This window comes from Balaenoptera ricei, chromosome 1 (assembly GCF_028023285.1).
Source record: "Balaenoptera ricei isolate mBalRic1 chromosome 1, mBalRic1.hap2, whole genome shotgun sequence".
NCBI classification, from domain to species: Eukaryota; Metazoa; Chordata; class Mammalia; order Artiodactyla; family Balaenopteridae; genus Balaenoptera; species Balaenoptera ricei.
Genome location: NC_082639.1, coordinates 26889966 through 26909729, shown reverse-complemented (window position 1 = coordinate 26909729; position 19764 = coordinate 26889966). Strand labels below are relative to the sequence as shown.

Genomic DNA, 19764 nt, shown 5'->3' with positions numbered 1-19764 from the left:
GCGCTCGCCTTGGCTGCTCAGGAAGGGACTGAGCTCAGAATCTATCAAGTGACGTGAGTAATCTGAATGCAAGTCAAGTCAGTAAAGATCTCTCCAAACTGTGAGCTTGTGAATTCCTAGGACAGGTGTCTCACAAAGAATGTAGACCCGCCTTCCCTGAGTGAAAATATCCAAGCACCTGGAACACTCTGTGTGGACATAGAGTCCAGGCATTTGAGAGCAGGAGGGCCTGATCCTCCCAGGATTCTGTTTTAAACACGACCTTGCAGGGTTTCTCATCAAAAGCCCACCTGGGTCCCTCCGAGCCCAGCCTCGTGGTGGAGGTGCAGCATGGGCTTCAGCTCCGAGAGGCATGGAGTCACCATGTGTCTCTGTTTTCTCTTTTCCTGTCTTGCAGAGATCGAGCAGGGCAGTTGCGGAGATCCTGGCATACCTGCCTACGGCCGGAGGGAAGGTTCCTGGTTTCGCCACGGGGATACCCTCCAGTTTGAGTGCCAGCCGGCCTTTGAGCTGGTGGGGCAGAAGGCAATCACGTGCCAAAAGAATAACCAGTGGTCGGCTAAGAAGCCAGGCTGCGTGTGTAAGTGAGCGGGGAGGGGGCCGCTTCGGGGTCTCCACCGAGAGGCCAGGGGCCCATTTCCTAGCTAATCCGGACCCCATCCTTGGGAACCTCGTAGGTCATAACCGTAGCTTCACTCTGGTTGGTTTCTTCTCCTTCTCAAAACGTTGCTGGCTGAGTCCTCATTTCTGGCAGTGACGTGGATCGTAGCACTGAGAATGATTACTCTTGACATTTGGGGGCCTTCTTCAATGCCGTCTTACTCTCCCTGGTGACCCTTGAGAGCAACGTCAGACCCCGACATTTCCTCCTCACCCTTCTTGCTGTCATTGACGCCATGTAGTCGAGCCAGGGCAGAAGGTGCTGGCGATTTCGTAAGACTGTAGACTCTGTGCCAGCCTTGGGGTACCACGAGACACCATGGCCTTGCGGGGATATATACAAAGTTACATCAGATTGCTTCCTCTTGCATTGGATTTAGGGAGGGATGGGGATCAAGCTGTCTTTGAATTGTTGATCTTTCAGAGGAAGGGTTGGAGTTGAGTGCTCTGTTCTCCGGAGATAACAAGGAATCCTTTCTTCCTTTCTCTGGGACGGTCTGACCTCACTTTCCGGCGCAAAGAATACTTTAAGTCCTGGGTCCCAGGGAAATTGGCAAGTGTAAGGGGACTGTGTGTAGAGGAGCAGGCTTGGTCTTTGTTGAGAAATCAAAGGTTCTACCTCTCGGGGCTGTCACCTCTTCTTCTCCCAGCCCTTGCCACTGCCCCTCTCCGTCTCTTACAATCTGCTTCCCTCAGGGAGGGGCAGACAGACTGACCCTCTGATCTTTCTTGCCATCTCAGTGGGCTTCTCAGGGCCTTGGAGTGCTGCCTCATAGAGAGTGGTTGCCCCTTGGGGCCGGGGAGAGGAATGACATGGGCGACTATAAGGGAGTATCTGTGATGACAGAGAGTTTGGCATGTGAGTTGGTGAGTTGGGTCATACCACGGTGATTCTACTTTTCAAACAAAAAAATCACTTTGTGTAGTTGACAAAGCATTTTTGATGACTTGTGAGCTTGTGTAAAAATTCTTGCAGAGGTTTAAAGATCAAATCGTTCTTAGATACACATTAAGCAAACCACCCTTATTGAAAAAAATAAAACTGCATGAAATTGGCTGCCCATCTCTGGCCCAAGGTGGTTAGATATGTGTACCCTGAAAGCCAAGGGGACCGGAGGGGCAGGGGAGGTTAGCAGGGGGCAGCTCCAGGCAGGCAGGAACAAAGGGCCTGACAGTCTAGAAACGAGCCCAGGGCAGAGTGGGTGGGTGGAATGGAGTTCCACAGGGTGCGTCGGAGGCAGGGCCTCAGAAGGCAAAGGTCCAGACTGTGGGAGTCCCAGGTAGTGTGGGTGTTCCATCTCTGAAATCCATCTAGGTGAAACAAGGCAGGGAGAACAGGAAAGGGTCAGGCCTCTGGGGCAGAGAGCTGGCAGGAGGGAAGTGTGTAGCAGAGCCAGCCAGCCACTTGGAACCAGGATGAAGTTCCCTGCCCCACAAGCTGAGAGATGCGGGGAGCAGAACGCTACGGGGGGTGGGGGGGTGGGGTCTGTCACTCAAGCCCTCCAGGAATTTACTTGACCCTTTGGCTCTTAGAAGTAGTTTCAGGAAATCTTTCTAGAACCTTCTGTAAGTGCTGCTCAGCAGGCCCCTCGTTTCCAGGAGGAAGGCTGACGGGATGCTGGGCACTGCTTACAATCACCTGAGAAGAGATGAGGGCAGAGCAGTCCTGGAAGACATGGGGCGGTGCTCTCTGTGGTTTAAAATAAGGAAGAGGAGCCCCAGGCTTACTGATGAGAACCGTGAAGCAGGCACTCTGGGGGGCTAGGATGGCATTTCTTCTTCTGGATGATTCTGGGAGATGGGGGATGGTATCCCCAAGGTACTCCCATTACTCGGGCTTTTCTGCTCATTTGGGTGTAAGAGACACAGCTTGAGTCTCAGGGGTGCTGGCTTCAGTGGAGGAGGCCAGGGAGAGCCAGCGGGCCCCAGGCCTTTGCACCACAAGCAAGGTCACGAGTGAGTGCCATCTGTCAGCTCTCTACTGAGGACCCAGCCCCTAAGCTGATGCATCCCTAGGTCCTGGGCTTTGCCCTCAGGTGGTGAAAGATGGTACTAAGAAAATCCGGGCGCTCTGAGAGAACTTTGGATTCAACATCTGGGAGACCTGTGTCTTAGTCCCGGCTCAGTTTTGTGACTATGGCCAGGGCAACTTCTCTCTGGACTTTGGTTTACTAATCTATCCGATGGGGTGGCACGCCCCAAATTCTAAGCCTCTATGATCGTATTTACAGAAAAAGACAACTATGACGTGGATAGTCCTCACGTTTTCCATCGTGAATATTTAGAAACCACTTCCTAAACTGGGTCATTTACAGAGCAGCTCATGCTTCAAGGGATAAAGTTAAAATGTGGCGATCTGCTTCTGATCCCAGATCAAATATATCATAGTGTGTGATCTGCAGAAAAGGGACAACATCTGTAAGCAGTTATAAAAATATAAAATAGTACAGTCAGCCTCTGTGTTTTATAATGTGGTCATAAATGTACATAGAAAAGCACCTCTAGCAAACGTTAGCTTAAGCGTCCTAAATTTTAGCACACATTAGTCACGATAAATATTAACACAATATTTAGCAAACCGTACTGTTCTTTCCTTCTGAGGGTTTAGAAGAGGATTGGGGGGATGTTTTGATGGCTCCACTTTCTTTGAACAGTTGTCCAAAAAGTGCACAGCAATGCATTGTTCTTCTCTTGAAACATTTTCTTCAAAACAGTTCCTTACTCGGGTATTGCCTGCCGAGACTACACAAATACACTGTTGCCTTCATGTTCCAAAACATTTTCTGTAGCAAGCAGGGACTTCAGAATCATTTCGTTGGCTTTCGAGCTGCCCTCACAGCAGTAGATGCTCAGTAGATGGTCTTTTTTTCACTCGGTTTTAAAGATGATGATGTTTCTCGCAGTGAAAAGCATTTTGAAAGAAAAGACGGAGCCAGCTTCTCTCCTCTTACTCTCTCTTCTTCCTTGGCTAATTCACATCTCCAGGGATCACTGCTCCAAATCAGGTGGCACCAGTGCCACTTTCCATCCATTCAACAGTATTTACTGCGTGTCTACCCCGTGCCAAGCGCCAGGCATTGGAGTCAGAGCTCTTCGGGCTCTGCCTGGGAAACATGCTCAACCTGGGCTCCTGGTGAGAAAGCTCCCCGCAGGTTACACATACTCTTCACCTTCCTCACAGGGACATCGAGAGCCTGTCCACTTATTCCTCCACAACAAGAGATACAAGGGAAGGAAGATACAAATAACTCTCATGGTGGTTTGCACAACACTTGATGCTTTGTTGACAGGCTAGCAGAATACTTCACACTTCATAAGGAAGCCAGGAAACCAATTATCAGTCCATTAACAGCCACTTGCAGAAGAAGTTTCAAAACAGCCTTCACCAGAGAAACGCCAAGACTGCACAAATGCCAGCTTCCCTTCGCCATTTTGTAAACCACCACGAGAAGGTGTGAATCCTAATTGCTCAGTTCCTAATGTATATGGCATAGGTGTGAAATGGGAATATACTGAGATGTATACAGTGCGAGTTACAAATCAGCAGCCGAACCTTGAGAGACCAAGGGAGGGAGAAGTGGGTCCTCTGGGGCTCAAAGAAAATGTCACAGATGATACGGGGCTGGAGCTGGGCCTTGAAGGGTTGGGAGGTAAAGGAGGGTGCTTCACACAGGGACGCTACGGGAAATGGTCCTCTCCTAGCACACTCCTGTCCCTTGCTCCCTGTGTTCCTCCCCCTAACCATCCCCACACTCTGGACACACACACACACACACACACACACACACACACACACACACACAGGTTGCTGGACAGAGAAATGGATTGAGTCCTAGGGTCATCAGGATCCTCAGCCTCAGCACTACTGACATTTGGGGCCAGATGATTCTTTTTTGTCGGGGGCAGTCTTGTGCATTGCAGGGTGTTTTAGCAGCAGCCTTGTTCTCTACCCTCTAGAAGCTGGTAGCACACACACCCACCTCCCGCTGCCAGTTGTGACAACCAAAAATGTCTCCAGACGTTGCCATACATCCTCTGGGGGAAAAAAGCCACCCAGGGTGGAGAACCACCAGTCTAGGATAACCTAGTCTTGTCAACTTCTAAATACAATGAAATCTGTATATTTGCATTTTGTGTTAGATCGTGATTAAAATCTATAGAGTAGTGACAGTGAGGAAGCATGGGGTAAGGGAAGATGCCCGCATTTATTACATGTTTTATGTCATTGGGAAGATAGGCATCTTCCTTACAACGTTATGGAATATTTATTCTCTCATTTTTACAGATGAAAACAAAGCTCAAGGAGACAAGGTACATAGGCTCAGAGGTTATAGAACCATTAAATGATGGGCTGGAATTTGAACTATTACTTGACAGGGCAGGCTTCTACTCCAGATCCTGTACTCTCTCTATTGCACCAGACATCCAGAATCCAAGGGGTCATCTGCAGCAGGAGAAACAGGGAAGTCTTAGGACAACAAAATTCGTCCAGACTACAGAAACAAACTGTTGTCTGTGTTACCCCCATGAAGTAACAGAGATTGACAAGTGTGAAACAAATTCATGAAGGCTAGATCCATGACCCTTGTTGGGACTACATCAGTATTTGCACACCAGTATGCAATATACTGGTGTCAAAGGCATTTCCTCATCTTTACTTTTTCTCATTCCTTCTACCCATCCATTTATCCATCCATTTTGATTTATTGAGCACCTGCTATGTACAGAGTCAGCTGCATAAGAGGGTATGGCTTTTCCTGGTAAAATTCTAAACTGGAGGGCCTCTGAGGATGATCGATCCTGCTCAGCTCGAAGTGGTGATCTCTTAGTGCCATGTCCTATATAATGTGCTGTAACTCTTTCAATAAGTATCTGGGGCTTAAGGGCCACTACTCAACACAGGCTTTTGGTATATTCTAGTATTTTAAAAGTTTAAATGAATAAGATACTCTTAATTCATTTCCTTAATCATTTTCAAATTTGGCTATTCCTTTTTGATTCTTATGCATGTACACACATATTTCGGATGGTTTTTTTTTTTTTTTTTTTTTTTTTTTTTGGCTGTGTTGGGTCTTCGTTTCTGTGCGAGGGCTTTCTCTGGTTGCGGCGAGCGAGGGCCACTCTTCATCGCGGTGCGCGGGCCTCTCACTATCGCGGCCTCTCTTGCTGCGGAGCACAGGCTCCAGACGCGCAGGCTCAGTCGTTGTGGCTCACGGGCCCAGTTGCTCCGCGGCATGTGGGATCCTCCCAGACCAGGGCTCGAACCCGTGTCCCCTGCATTGGCAGGCGGATTCTGAACCGCTGCGCCACCAGGAAAGCCCTCGGATGGTTTTAATCAAAGTGAACATACCGTCTCTCATTCTGTCTCTTCAAGTTCACATTATATTGCATATCTTGCCATGTTACTACATGTCTTTTGTAGTTATCATTCTTCATGCCTATAGAATATTCTGTCTAGTGAGTGGACCATAACTTAGGCTACCAATTATGTTCAATTATTTTTATACAAGGCTATAATGAACATCCTCAAGTGTATGGCCTTTTTTTTTTTCTTCTCTTGAATTATTTTCTTAAGATAAGTTTCCAGGAATGACGTTGTTGGGCCAGAGTAGGAACATTTAAAAATACCTCTTGATGTATACTCCTAGGTTGCTCCCCAAAAATGTTGTGCCAGGTCATAATGTCAACAGCAAAAGCTTTAAGGTTAAAAATAAGATTCATATAATACATGTCCTTCCCATCCAGAAATATGGCATAGATTTCTCTTGTGTTCATCTACTTCCCCTTTTCTAAATATAACAACTTTGTGGTTTTCTTCATATAGGTCACATATATCTCTTGTAACCTCTACCAGCATCGCCAAACCTCAAGTATTTGTGCAGCCTTTTAAAAATTGCTAATTTAATAGGTATAAGTTGAATACATCCCTCCAGCACACCCTTGTCAACTTGCGCAAAGTGCCAAATGTTATGATAAGTGCTGTGAATGTAGAGACGAATTGAGCACAGCCCTTGACTTCAAAGAGCTCGCTCTAACATGAAGATAGAGATAATTATGTAAATTAAAGTGGGCTCTTGTGGTTCAAAATTTAGCTTTTCAACTAGAAAGCACTGGTGAATCAGATGCATTTAGAACCTGCCCCATGAAGATTCATTCTTTTATTTAACACATATCCATTGGGGGCCAGCGATGGGGCAGGCATCGCAGTGGGTGTGGAACAGGGAAGCAACAGCCCCTCTGCTCTTAGAGCGTAGACTTAGGTCATCGCTATTAGAATAGTTGGGGCTCAAAGAGGGGAGGATAGATTTGAAGCCCTGCTGGGAAGGGAGCTACCCTAGTGGCAGTACTGGGTTCTGAGAAAAGCCAGGGTGTCTGGACCTCTGCAAAAGGAGGATGTTCATTGGATACATTGACACACATACACACACCTACACACACCTACACACACATGTGCACACACACATGCACAGTCTGCATACTTGATTTGCAGTGGTTCCTAAAGGGGTTGGCTGCTGCTGAACATGGGTGAGTGAAAGAAGAGAGGTGGGGTCCATGGGAGTAGGATCTGGAGAGACTGGTTTGTACCCATGGCTGGAAGCATGCCCCTGTTGGAGCAAGAGGTATGAAAGTGGTGTCAGGATTTCCATTACAGGACCCTGGACAGAGGCTCCAGTCCTGGCCTTTCTCTAGCTGGCCTGGGTCCAGTCCTGCCCAGCAAGGACATGGGGCATTTGCTATTTGTAACCCCTGTGTAACAACTGTCTGTCCTGACGTGTGGCTGCGAGAGTATCGTGTTGGTATTTTCCTTTCCAATTTGAAGGATCTTTCTATTTGATACACATATCTTCCCAATCTCTAGCTTTCTTTTTTCTTTCTTTTTGTTTTGCTATTTTACATTGTACAGTTCTTTTACATTTTTATATAGACAAATCTCTTGATATTTGTGATTTCTTTTCAAAGCTGACAAAGTTATCATTCTGCCACAGATCTAACAAACAGCTTGTTGTATTTTTAGTTATTTGTCAGTAATTTGATTTTTTTTAAAACATAATTTGTTAATCCATCTGGAGTTTATTTAGATGAATGCATGATATTGTCCAAACTATTACACAGTTTTCCAACACGATTTATTAAGTAATTCATTTCCCTTTTGATTTGAGGGAAATGAATTGTTCTATCACATTCTGAATCCTCAAATGTAGTTAAGTCTGTTTCTTGACTCACCACTTTGTTCTGCTGCTAATTTCTATCTTAGCACCGGTGTTGAATAATTTTAATTGTTGTTTTATAATATGTTCTAATATCTGGCAGAGCTGGAAACTACTCCTTCCTCCCTTAATTATTTTCTCTTTCAGAATATTCATTGTTATTCTCATCTGTTTGCTCTTCAAGATTAATTTTAGAATCATTTTGTCATAGTAAAAAAAAATCCTATTGGGATTTTGTATGTGTGCTCCTATTAAACTATAAATTAACTTGAGGAAAATAGGCATTTTTATACTACACAGCCTTCCCATCTAGAAACATGGTGTGTCACTCTCTTTGTTCATCTACTTTCATTTTTCTAAATATAACAGCTTTGTGGTTTTCTTCACATAGGTCACATACGTCGCTTGCTAGCTGTATTTTTAAACAGGCAGGTGCTTTTTCACTCCTCTCCCATCTCGACCGCAATGCCCTGTGCACACCTGAAGCATGTCCCGTTTTCCCTCCTCTCTGTGGCTGAATCCTGGCGTTCCCCCTAAATATATAATCCCAGATTTTCCAGGACAAGTGCAATTTCAAGCATCCTTTCCTTTATCCCAGAAAATGTGATCACAATAGCTAGAGTCCTTGGAAATTGCCTCTTTCAAATGTTCAGAACCAGAACTGGGATCAGCTGAGGTTTGAAGACGTCAGCCTCGGTGTGAGGGATAATATTCCTGGGAACTGCTTGTGATTGGGGCAGGGGCTGTGATCACAAGGGCGGTGTGAACTTCCTCCGCTGATGTAATGTTCTCCTCATTTCTCTGGGCTGCCTTAAAGGTCCCATGAACACACACGTGGCCCCGGGAGAGAAGCAGGGAACCTGGGGGTTGCTTTGGTCCAAGTTTGTCAATTTCAGGTCCATTCCTGGAAATTGAAAACCAGCGTGTGTAGTTCTGGGCCCCCTTCCTCTGCTACCCAGGCCCCCAGCACCTGGACCCTGAAGACGTGTGGTCTCACTGTGCTAGTGATGAGCAGAGCTGGGGGCGCCTGCTCTGTAGAAGGACCCCAGTAATCCAAAGGGGTCAGTTCCTTGAGCAGAAAGTCCTGATGATGGCAAGAGCTGGGAAGCATCTCTGTCTGCTCCTGCAGTGGGGAATGGGCACTGCAGTCATGGCTGCGAAGCCTACCAGGACCACAGGGGCAGCCTGGGAAAGGTAACCCAGAGTCGAGGGGGGCCGAGGCTCGGAGAACTAACCCTGAATGAAGGGATGGCTCACATAGGGGCCGGCCAGCACTTCCAATCAGAATATCCAAGGAAGTAGAGTCAACACTTGTCCTACCAGGCCAGTGTGGGTCCTGCATCGCTTGTTACCCTTATTCTTCAATAGGCAGGTACTTGATGGGTGAAGGTGGCTTCTGGGTTGGATCAGGTCCTCACCCAGGGGAACAGGGTCTACTGTGCAGCGTATCCCAGCCCCAGCAAGAGGCTGCAGTTTCATTAAGAGCTTTACTCACAGCAGGGACTGCAGAGGAAACCAAGAACCAGAACAGAAGCCCAGTCCCTGAGCTGGGGCACACGTGGTGGGGCAGGGGTGGCAGGTGGGGAGGCTCCTGAAACTCTGTGGGCCTGTGGGTGTGCTGGGCTCCTCGGAAGCCCACCAAATGCTGCCTGTATGAAACCAGACTCACATCTCAGCCCACTGGTTTGAGGGGGCGGGACTTCCCCATGACTGTCAGGCGTGGCTGGGCTGGGCTCAGGATCTGGCTGTAAGAAGTGAGTCTGTGGAATGAAAGTGTTCAGTGTACCTGGGTAGGGTCTCATCAGGCAAAGACTGGATGTGAAGGGATGGTTCACAAAGGAGGCTACCAGCACATCCAAGGAAGCAGAGTCAACGCTCTTCCTACCACGCCAGTGTGGGTCACAAACAGCACTTGTTACCATTATTTTTAAATTGATACATTATGGGGGAAGGAGGTATCTTTGATGGCCCTGCCCAATACAAAATAGACCCAACCCAGCTAATCGTGAGAATCACTCATAGGCTTTTTAAAATACAGAATCGTGGTCTCATCCCCAGAAATTCTGATGCAGCAGGTCTGGGATGGGGCCCAGGAATGATTGTTCTAAAGCCTTCCTAAGTGATCTAGATCAGATTAGTGAACCCCACTAATAGGGAGTACCTACTGTGTGCCCATGGCTTGCAGGGGTGTTTGGGATCATTCCTGGGGGGCTTGGTCCCCTGTCAAGATGGCAGCCTCTTGAGGCATGGGGCTAGGATGTACGTGGTCATATATGTTGTGGTCATATGTTGTTACTATGAGGCTGGCCAGGCTGAGGCTGCCATAACTCGGGTGGTTACGATGGTGGTGGCCTTCTGGGGTCCAAAGAACGTTGACCTCAGTATTGATATCCTAGTGAGGCATGGGATGCGAAGCTCAGTACTGTGACATTACAACTCGATGTTGCGATTGCCTGCCTTTCATTTCTCTGAATGCAGCAAAAGGTGGAGGGGAGGGGCTGCTATACACCCGACAGTCGGAAAAGGGAACTGGGAAAGGGATGGGCATAATTTTAACATGGTTCTTGTCTGCCAAGAGCTCATGGTCTAGTGAGTGTGACAAGCACATACTTTTATTATAAAGCAATCTTTGAATTAGTGCAATTTATAGATGTGGCCACAAAGTGCTACCAGTATGTAAGGGAAAAAAATTTATTCCAGTTGGAAGATTCTCAGAAGATTTCTTGGAGGATCATGGGCAAAATTTCAGCCCAGTCCAACCCAGGGATATATCCAGAACCAAACTGCAAAAACAGTCCGAAGGCCATATTCCTACAGCTAGGAGTCCTGGTCCAAGGTATCTGGGGACCACAGCCACCTGGGTGGCCTGGGGGCTGGAAAGACTGACCAAGCTTTGGGGGTCTTACCCTGGGCTGTGACCTCTGCTTGAGGGCCGCTGGGGAATGGGTATACCTACCATTCTCACTTCAGCTTTCAGCTTTGGAATCAGAGCAAACAGGTTCTTCTCCCTTTATAACATTTTCAAAGTTATGTGTATGCCAAGTGCATTCCCCATGCCGCAGCACAGACCGTGCCTTCTCCATGGTGCTCTGCGATGTCTGCTAAGAGAGCTATGGGGGAGACACAGCCTCTCTAGTCAGGGTCTGTTTTCACAGCTGCTGGCTCCGGGGCTGGGGCTCAAAGCTCTCGCAGTACCCTCCCCCGTCCTGTGAGCCTCGGGACGAACCTGTCATCTCACGTGGCCAGAAGTACATCCCCATCAGTGCTGGGTGTTGTGGGTGTCCTCAGGCTCTGTGGTTCCCGGGGAAGGCACTGCTCGCCTTTTCTAGGGGTTGGCTTTCAAGGAGAGCCTTGGGCTACCTCTCTTGGGGGAACAAAGACCCTTCCTCCAGTCCTATGTACAAAGGCAATTTGGGGGGGTCTCGGGGAGATGGGCTGAGTACAGGACTGCTCCCCTCGGCTACCTGGTTAACTCCCATCTTGCTCAGGGAGTCAGGTCAAGCTCCTGGTCTTGAAGGTAGCTCTCTCAGGCTAACTGTAAACTCCCCTGGATCATCGTGGATTCCCCTGGAAGGAAATCCAAACATACTCCCTTACGGTCCAGGGGAACAGCCACTAAGTGTTCTTGTCCTGTCTGCCGTGGCTGGTGTTCTGCGGTCATGACTGGGCTTAGGGTGGCCAGGACCATGGATAGCACTAGAATGCCTGAGTGAAGACGCTTTGCTGAGACAGCCTCAGAGGAGATGGTGGGGCTCTCCGAGGGGTCCCAGAAGCACCTTCTGAGCTTTTGGGAATGTAGTCTACACCCTTTCTTGAATTCCCCTGGCTAATAGGAAGTCTTGGGTTCTTGGGCTACATCATGCCCACATACTTTTCTCACCAGCTAATACCTGTGTCTGGCTGATGAAGTTAATTAAGAACAGTTGAAGCTAACCCCAGCAGAGGGCACAGAGGCCCACTGAGGTCTGCCCTGTGGCAAGGAGAGTCCCCACGAGTATCACTCAGAGATCCTGGGGGCTGGGCCCAGGCAGCTGTAGGACCTCACAGCAGTGAGAAGCGCTTTTGAGAAGCCTTTGCTTGGCACATGGAAAGACCGGTCATCAGGGCACCCATTACCCACCCCACAGGGCACAACTCCTCAGAATCCCAGACAGAACTCAAGTCTGACAGAATAGCCAACACTCAAGTGTCAAGCTGTTCAGCTCCAGGCACCTCCGTGCAGCTGACAGAATACATCTCCTTTCCTAAGTCGGTCTTCCCAGAGAAGATGACACACAGAGTCTTAGCAGCCAAGCATTCATTCCCACAAAGGGGGAGTTTTGTCAGAATCCTCTGGGTTTGGAGTTATCTGCTCATCCACCGAGAAGAGGTACTGAGGACCAGAGTGTAAACCTTTCGATCTGGAGTCTTGCTTGGTTGAGGAATGGGCTACGCTGGGGAGGGGTGAGGAGACCCCGCCCTGGCTGCCTCCTCAGGCTGGTTGAGACTTGGAGACATGCCGAGCAGAGGCCTGTGTGGAGACGTGGCCTCCAGCAGCAGCACTGAGACATGCCTCTCGTTGCAAGTTCAACAAAGGTTGAATGTATAACGCCCACGTGCCCAGGCACGGGGCTACACCCCATGCCTTCAGAAGCTTCAGCACGATGAATCGTCACAACGAAGGTGTGATTTAGAGGTTGTCAGTCTAATTTTTCTGCATGTGGAAGTAGAAAGCAAGGTACAGAATGCTTCCCCCCACCCTCCCCACTCAAAACAACAGGCAAACCCAAATTTTCCAGGATTCACATTTGCTCCAGCTTTGGGGTGGTGGCTTGGTTTGGCTACATATATTTTCCAAAGAATTCATAGCCTGTTTTCAAGGTAAAAGCTGAGCCCCAAGAGTGTAGACTCAGTTCTTTCCCAGGAGTGGAGAGCAGGGATTTTTCTTCATGCTTTCTTCCATAAGGGACCAAAACTGTCCTTCGAGCTGGTGGCACGAGATCTTCAGCCAGCAGCTATGGAGTACATAAGACCCCAGCTCAGAGCCTGGCCTGGGCAAGGACCTCTGAGCAGGTCTGAAGAGGGTCTAAAGCCTAGGGTAAGCGCCAGGAGTGGTTTGGGTGGGCATTATTTCAGAGGTGTGGCAAAAGTCAATCATGACCGCAGGGTAATTCCAGGCAGCGGGTAATTCTCAGAGGTTGGCCTTTGCTGGTAAGCAGTCAGTTTATACCAAGAACCTAGCAAGCCTCTAAGGGGGTACAAGGATCAGGGTCCAATAGCAGGAGACAAGAATTTAGCAATTGTTAGGCCCCTCCCAGTGAGCTTTGATTTAAGATTCCATTCCAGAAGGGGATTGGATTGTGAATGAGGAACTTGAGGCAGAAGCTACTTTCTCAGGATAAGGGATACTTTTGTGGAAGGGAAATACAAAGACCACGTGTGGAGTGACCATACATCCATACTTGCTTGGGACCCTCCCTGTTTACATCTTTTGTCCTAAGGTAATTGTTAGTGGTACCATCTTTCATTCTCAAAAGTGTCCCAATTTGGGCATTATATTTTGTGGCCTCCCCAACCATGACCCAACAGATGTTATGCCAAGAAAGGCATTGAGCCACAGTTTAGTGCTTTGGATGCTGAGGGTGATCTCTGAGCCAAAGATCTAAGAGGTGCTGTAATGGACCCCTTCCTCCCTCTCCCCTCATCCTGTGCCCCTCTCCACTTGCTTACTTTTCCCAGACACACTGGCCCTCTTTCAGACCTTCAGATACGCTAAACTCTCCTACCTCAATGCCTTTGACTTGAGGTTCACCATGTTGGAATGTTCCTCAGGAGGCTGGATCCTTCTCATCACCCCTAAAGCTGTCACCTCCCCAGAGAGGCCTTCTCTAACTACCCTATCCAAAAGAGCTATCCTTCACTTTCTGATTTCTCCATATCCCATTTCATAAATATATTAGTCAACTTTTGCTGTGGCATCAACAGTGCAAAAATCTCAATGAATTGCAACAACAAACATTTATTTCTTACTTGCATCGCATGAGGGCTGTAAGTCAGTTGCAGCTCTGCAGGGCTCAGGGGAGCTCTACAAGCCTCTTATTCTAGATGTGCCTGCTTGGGCATGCCTATGCCGTGTCCACTCACCTTCCATGGGGTAAAGCAAGTCACAAGGCCAAGCGCAAAGTCAGTGGGGTGGTCAGGAGGGCTCTGCCTAAAAGGAAGCAAGGCAAGGGCAGGGCGGGAAGGAATGATTGTGAATAAATAATACACTGTAGCACAATAAGCTATGCTTATGTTATTTGTTGGTTGTCTGGTGCCCTCCTAGACTGTAAATTTCCTGAGGGCAAAACAGTATATGTCTTGTTCACTATTGTATCTACGGTGCCAATCAGATAACAAATTTTTAGTAAGTACTGGTTTCCTATTTTTGTTATAGTTGTTACTGATCATATTAGTGTTGGAGTTATTAGGTAGACAAAGCCAACATGGTAGGGATAGGAGAGCCTCTGGTTTGGAAGACACTTGGCAACCCGGAGCCTACTAATGCAGCATTTCATTCTTCAGCTCTCAGGCTGGTGGGGTTATAGCCAAGGGTGGCTTGGGTACTGCCTTAGTCCATTCGGGCTACTATAATAAAATGCCACAGACTGGGTAGCTTATAAACCACAGAAATGTATTGCTCACAGTTCTGGAGGCTAGACGTCTGAGTTCAGGGTGCCAGCCTTTTTGGTAAAGGTCCTCTTCCAGGTCGCAGTCTTCTCCTTGTATCCTCACATAGCAGGAGGGGAGCAGATCTCTCTGGAGGCTCTTTTATAAAGCACTGACCCCATTCATGAGGGCTCCACCCTCATTAGTTAAGTAGCTCCCGAAGGCCCCACCTACTAATACCATCACCTTTGGGCATTAGGATTTCAACATATGAATTTGGGGGAACGCAAACATTCAGACCTCAGCAGGCACTGAGTGGAATGAGCCTGGTGTACAGGCTCTATGGCTGCAGCTAGGAAGGATAAATGGAGGGGGGGACACACAGCACTCTACAGAAATGATGCATAACAGAGTTTTCCAGATGGAAAGGAGAGAACATTCTAGAAAGAGAAAATAGCCAGAGCAAGACCTGGCGTTAGCCTTGCACATTTGTAGGGCTGCAGTAATCTAATATAGCTGGAATGTCAGGGAGAGTTGGGAGGTGGAAAAATAAAAGAGTTTGGCAAAGGCCTTCAGTCTTTGAGGGTCTTTTTGTACCCTTTTGAGAAGTTTAGGCTTTATCTTCTGTGCAACAGAGGATCTTTATTTAAAGAGTTCCAAGCAAAGATGAAATATCATGAGAATTTGTGATTTACAAAATTCATTCTGGAGCCAATAGGTAGGATGGATTCAAAAGGAATGAGATTTAAAGACAGAAAACCAGATAGGCTACTGCAGTAGGAAGAGAGCCTTCACTTAACAGGGTGTGATGGGGATGTGACAAGTACAAGAGACACTGAAGAGATAGAATCAGCAGAAGTTAGTTACAGACTGGATTTGGGAGCAAGGGAAAAGAAGTTGATATATTTTGCTTAGGCAACTGGGTATTGTCATTCATGGAGATAAGGGATGAAGGAAGCTTAGGAAAATAGATAAAGAGATCAATTTTGGACATGCATTCAGGGTGCTGGTGGGATCTCCAGTAGAGATGTACATCAGACAGTTACATACCATGTCTGAATGTGTGGGAGGGTCTGGGCTACCAGTATCATTTAGGAGGCAAGGGCATAAGGAAGAGTGGTGGGGAGTGGGAAGGGGCCAAGGGAGAGCCCATAACTGGGTGACGGCAGAGCTGAATCATTCCCTGATGCCAGGGAGTGTTCCAGATGCAAGATTCTAGGAGAACCAGTTTTGGGAAAAAAGACTAGGAGTTCAGTTTTGGCCACATTTCATTTAATTTGCTCTGATAAAATCCAGACTCCTCCTGAGTCTAAAAGATCTTTGCCATCCTCTCCAACTCATGTCATGTTCCTAGCTCCATGGTTCATCTTGCTCCTGTGCTATTGGCCTCCCTTCTGTCCCTCACATACACCAAGCTCGCTCCCACCTCGGGGCCTTTGCACTTGCAGTTCCCTCCACCTGGAGTGATCGTCCCTTAGCACAGCTGGCCACGTCTCAGAAGATGCCTCCTCAGATGGGCCATCACTGACCGCCTTATTGAAAGCATCACCCCCCCATTCACTCTTTTCCCTTCACTCTGTCTTATGTTCTTTGCCACCTGTTAGAATGTAAACTTCATGCCAGCTGAGGACTTGCTCATCTGTCTGGTTGGTTGCCTCCCATATCTAGATTAGCGTTTGTCACACAGAAGATGCTCTGTTAGTACGCCAGCTAGGTGGAGACATTCTAAGGCCATGCAAAGGGGCCTGCACAGGAGACAGAAAGGAAGCGTTTCAGGAATGGGGGAGGGCTCAGCTCTGTCGAATGCCCTGCTCACCTAACGCAGGGGGCCTGCGCTTTTGCCTGCCTGCGAGGTGGGGATGGAACAAAACAAAGAAACACAAAAACTTGACACAATTCATGGCTTTTCAATCAAATTACATCAAATATGAATTGAAGAGGACATGTTCCATGCTCAGGAAATATGTGGACAGCGTCATCCGTTTATGACTGATGCTCCTTTTGGAATGTGTATGAGTTTCTAGAAGGCATCCTCAGTTCTCCTCAAAGAGAACCCAGCATTAACTTAATCTTGTTTATGATAAGGCTGAGCTCAGCTGGGTGACCAGTTTCAGCCTCATGAATGTGACCTTGAAAACCTCGCCCAGCTTCCTCAGGCCCAAGGAAGTTAAATAATAACTCTCACCAGCTCCAGTGCCAGGGATGTTGAAATACCTCAGATGAAAACTACTGTACCCTGAGCTTCTGAGCAGAAAGAGATGAAAGGAATTCATTAGTGGCTTTGTAAAGCCTCTGGCTCCAGCTCAGTTCTAGCATTCATCAGCAGAGCTACCTCAGTTTACTGGTTCAGAGATGCACAGTGAAGCAAGAACAATCTGATTGGGCCTCTCCTGCTTGGGTGAGCACTGCTGGAGAAAATCGCCCAACCAGGCAAATTGGTACTGCTACAAATTCAAGGTCACCAGTCTCAATCAAGCCTGCCATAGTGCCCAGCATCCATCTGTGTTTCTTAAGTCAGTCTGTTCTCCTCTTCCCCATGGAAGCTATGCCAAGCATTCTCCACTCCCCCACCCCCATCCTGGGAACAGCCCCCCTCCTCACCTTACCCTGGAGAAGACCTTGTCTCCCACCTGGGAGACGATGTCCTCAACTTCCAAATTCCAAAGACACCAAGACTGCATTTCATCACCATCCCCATCCTTCCTCTCACCTTCCCACCTTTAATACCAGAGATGCTCACTCCTCTCTCCCATCAAAAACTAATCCCCCTGTAGCTTATGCATCCCATTTTGGCTTTAGATCAGGTACCTTCAAACACCTTTAAACTAACAGTAAGAAATGCAGTGCAGCACACACTCACACACACACTCACACATGACTGAAACAGATTCACAAACAGTACTTACCTTTATGCCTATAATGCACTCAGTTATTTCCCATTCTCTTCCCTTTGTTTTTGTTTTTTTTCTTTTATTTTAGCATCCAGCCCATGACCCACCACGTTGCTTTCACAAAGAGTCACTGTTTCAGAAATTTTCCTATAGATTCCCCCTCGCCTCCCACCTTCTCAGGAATCTGTGCCTCATGTAATTCATCCTCTTTCTTCTGTCTCAGCCTCTCCCTTCTGCCACGTCCTTCCCATCGCCATTTAAATTTCCCCAGGTCCCTCTTCTCTTAAAAGTAAAACTCTTTCTTCACACCTCCCACATCCTGTCCGTTCTTGAATACTCTCCTTCGCATCCAGACTCCTTTGACGGGATGTCTTTCCTTGCTGTGACCACTCCTCACTTCCCAGTCCCTTGTCACCCCATCCTTTCTGACCTCTGTGTCCACCACACCTGGAAACTGCTCTCACCGAGGTCACCAATGAGCCAGCCTCCTGTTGCTAAAACCCAATGGGTTTTACCCAGATGCTCCACTCTATTTCCGGACAGATAGCCCTTCCCTCCTTCTGGAAACCACTCTCTTGTTTTCCCTCCTACCTTCATCTGCTTTGTCTCCATCTACCCTGCCAGCTTCTCTCCATCCTCTTGCAAAGTTCCATGCTGTCTGTTTTTTCTTTGCCAACTTGATAGCCCTACTGTTTGAAGTTTTTGTTTCCTTATAATATTGTACATTTCCCCAATCTTTATTGACCAATTTTATTCACTTGTTAGTTGCCTCTTAATTACCTTAGCCCATACTTCTATTTTGAGTGTTTATCTTTTTGTGGAATTGTAGTTCTTCATATGTTAAACATAGTAAATATTTAATTGTAATATCTTGCAAATATTTCCTTTTCATTTGGTCCTTACTATTTACCTTTTATGGTGATATTTGAAATCCAAAAGTTTTTCATTTCTGTAACTTAAAATACTGTTTCCTTTATGATTCTAACCTTAGTATAATGCTAAGTCCTTCACCACCTCTGAGATTATACAAATATTCCTTATATTTTCTTCTAGTACTTCTATGGTATACTGAGTGAAATGTGGATCTAATTTTTCCATTCTGGATCCAAATGGTAGCCATTTGTCCAAGCATCCCTTATTGATCAATCAACCTTTATCCTGCTAATTTAAAAATCCCCCTTCATCATATATTACATTTTTGGATGTCTGTATCCTTTTCTGAACTTTCTTTTTTGGTTCCATTGAACTCTCCTTTGAAGTTGATACATTACAGATTTTATTATTGCAGCTTTATAATATGTTTTAATATCTGAGTTGATAAACCTCCCTGCCACTGGAAGAAAATCAGTATTGTGGTTGCGAGCTTGGGCTTTGGAACCAGCTTGACTGGGTTCATATCCCAGCCCCATCACTTACATGCCTGTGACTGTGGGCGGGTTACTTGAACACCCGGACTCAGCATCTGCATCTGTAAAATGGGGATAATAATAGTATCCACCTCAGAGTGCTGCTGTGAGGGTTGATGGGTTAAGACACATGACGTCTTGCAATGCCAGCTAGCACCTCATATGCTGTTTTTCCTTGTCTCTCTCAACAGATCGATCTTATAGTTGTTTTAAGCTCCAGAAAAAAAAAATCAGTGTGGGCCTTGTCTGGAATTACATTAAATTTTGCCTGGAATTACGTTAAATTTATACAATGATTTGAAGATAATTGTTATCTTAACAATATGAACTCATCATCCAGGAAAAAAGTTTGTCTCTCACTTTTCAATTTTCTTTTCTGCCTATCAATAAAGTTTTGTTGATTTTATTATATAGGTCATGTTTGCTTATTGTTTTAGGGCTGAATTTGATTTGGTAGCACTTTACAAATAAGATTTTTTACACTGTGGGTGTATTGATGTGTGAGTAGATGAGTATGAATATGTGTATCATACATACTATCTTATGGGAATATTTGTATCAAGATTAATTAAATAGCATAGCTACTATAGCTTGCTTAAAATTTAAAAGCTCTGGCCCTAAAAATACCTATTCCCTAAATGTTTTCCAGTCTTCTCAGGTTTTTCTCTTCACACAATTTTTGTAATTTAAAATTTCCTGGGAAATTCTCCATTTTGTGAATATTTCAATTTTATTAGTATGTTACACATACTATTCTTTTATATCTGGCTTGTCTCCTTAATTTTATTATCCTGTCTCTATGTATATATCTTCCCTCTTTACTTCTTGGGTAGACCAATGAGAAGTTTCTCTTTTGCTGGTCTCTTCAGTTAACTTTTTCTGCTTTTATCTTTATTAAGTTTATTCTCCCGTTTCTCCTTAATTTTCTTTAGTTATTCTCTTTGTCACTTTCTTAGTTTAAATGCTCATTTC

The 19764-nt window shown here is 46.5% G+C and overlaps 1 protein-coding gene across 1 annotated transcript in view; it reads left to right on the top strand.

Moving 5' to 3' along the window:
- The window catches only part of CSMD2 (CUB and Sushi multiple domains 2), a 658022-nt gene that overhangs the window by 374923 nt on the left and 263335 nt on the right, over window positions 1–19764 (top strand). Inside the window, exon 13 of the mRNA XM_059896727.1 lies at window positions 398–580. Within this exon, the coding sequence (XP_059752710.1) occupies window positions 398–580 (183 nt within the window). The remainder of the gene's footprint in view (window positions 1–397; window positions 581–19764) is intronic.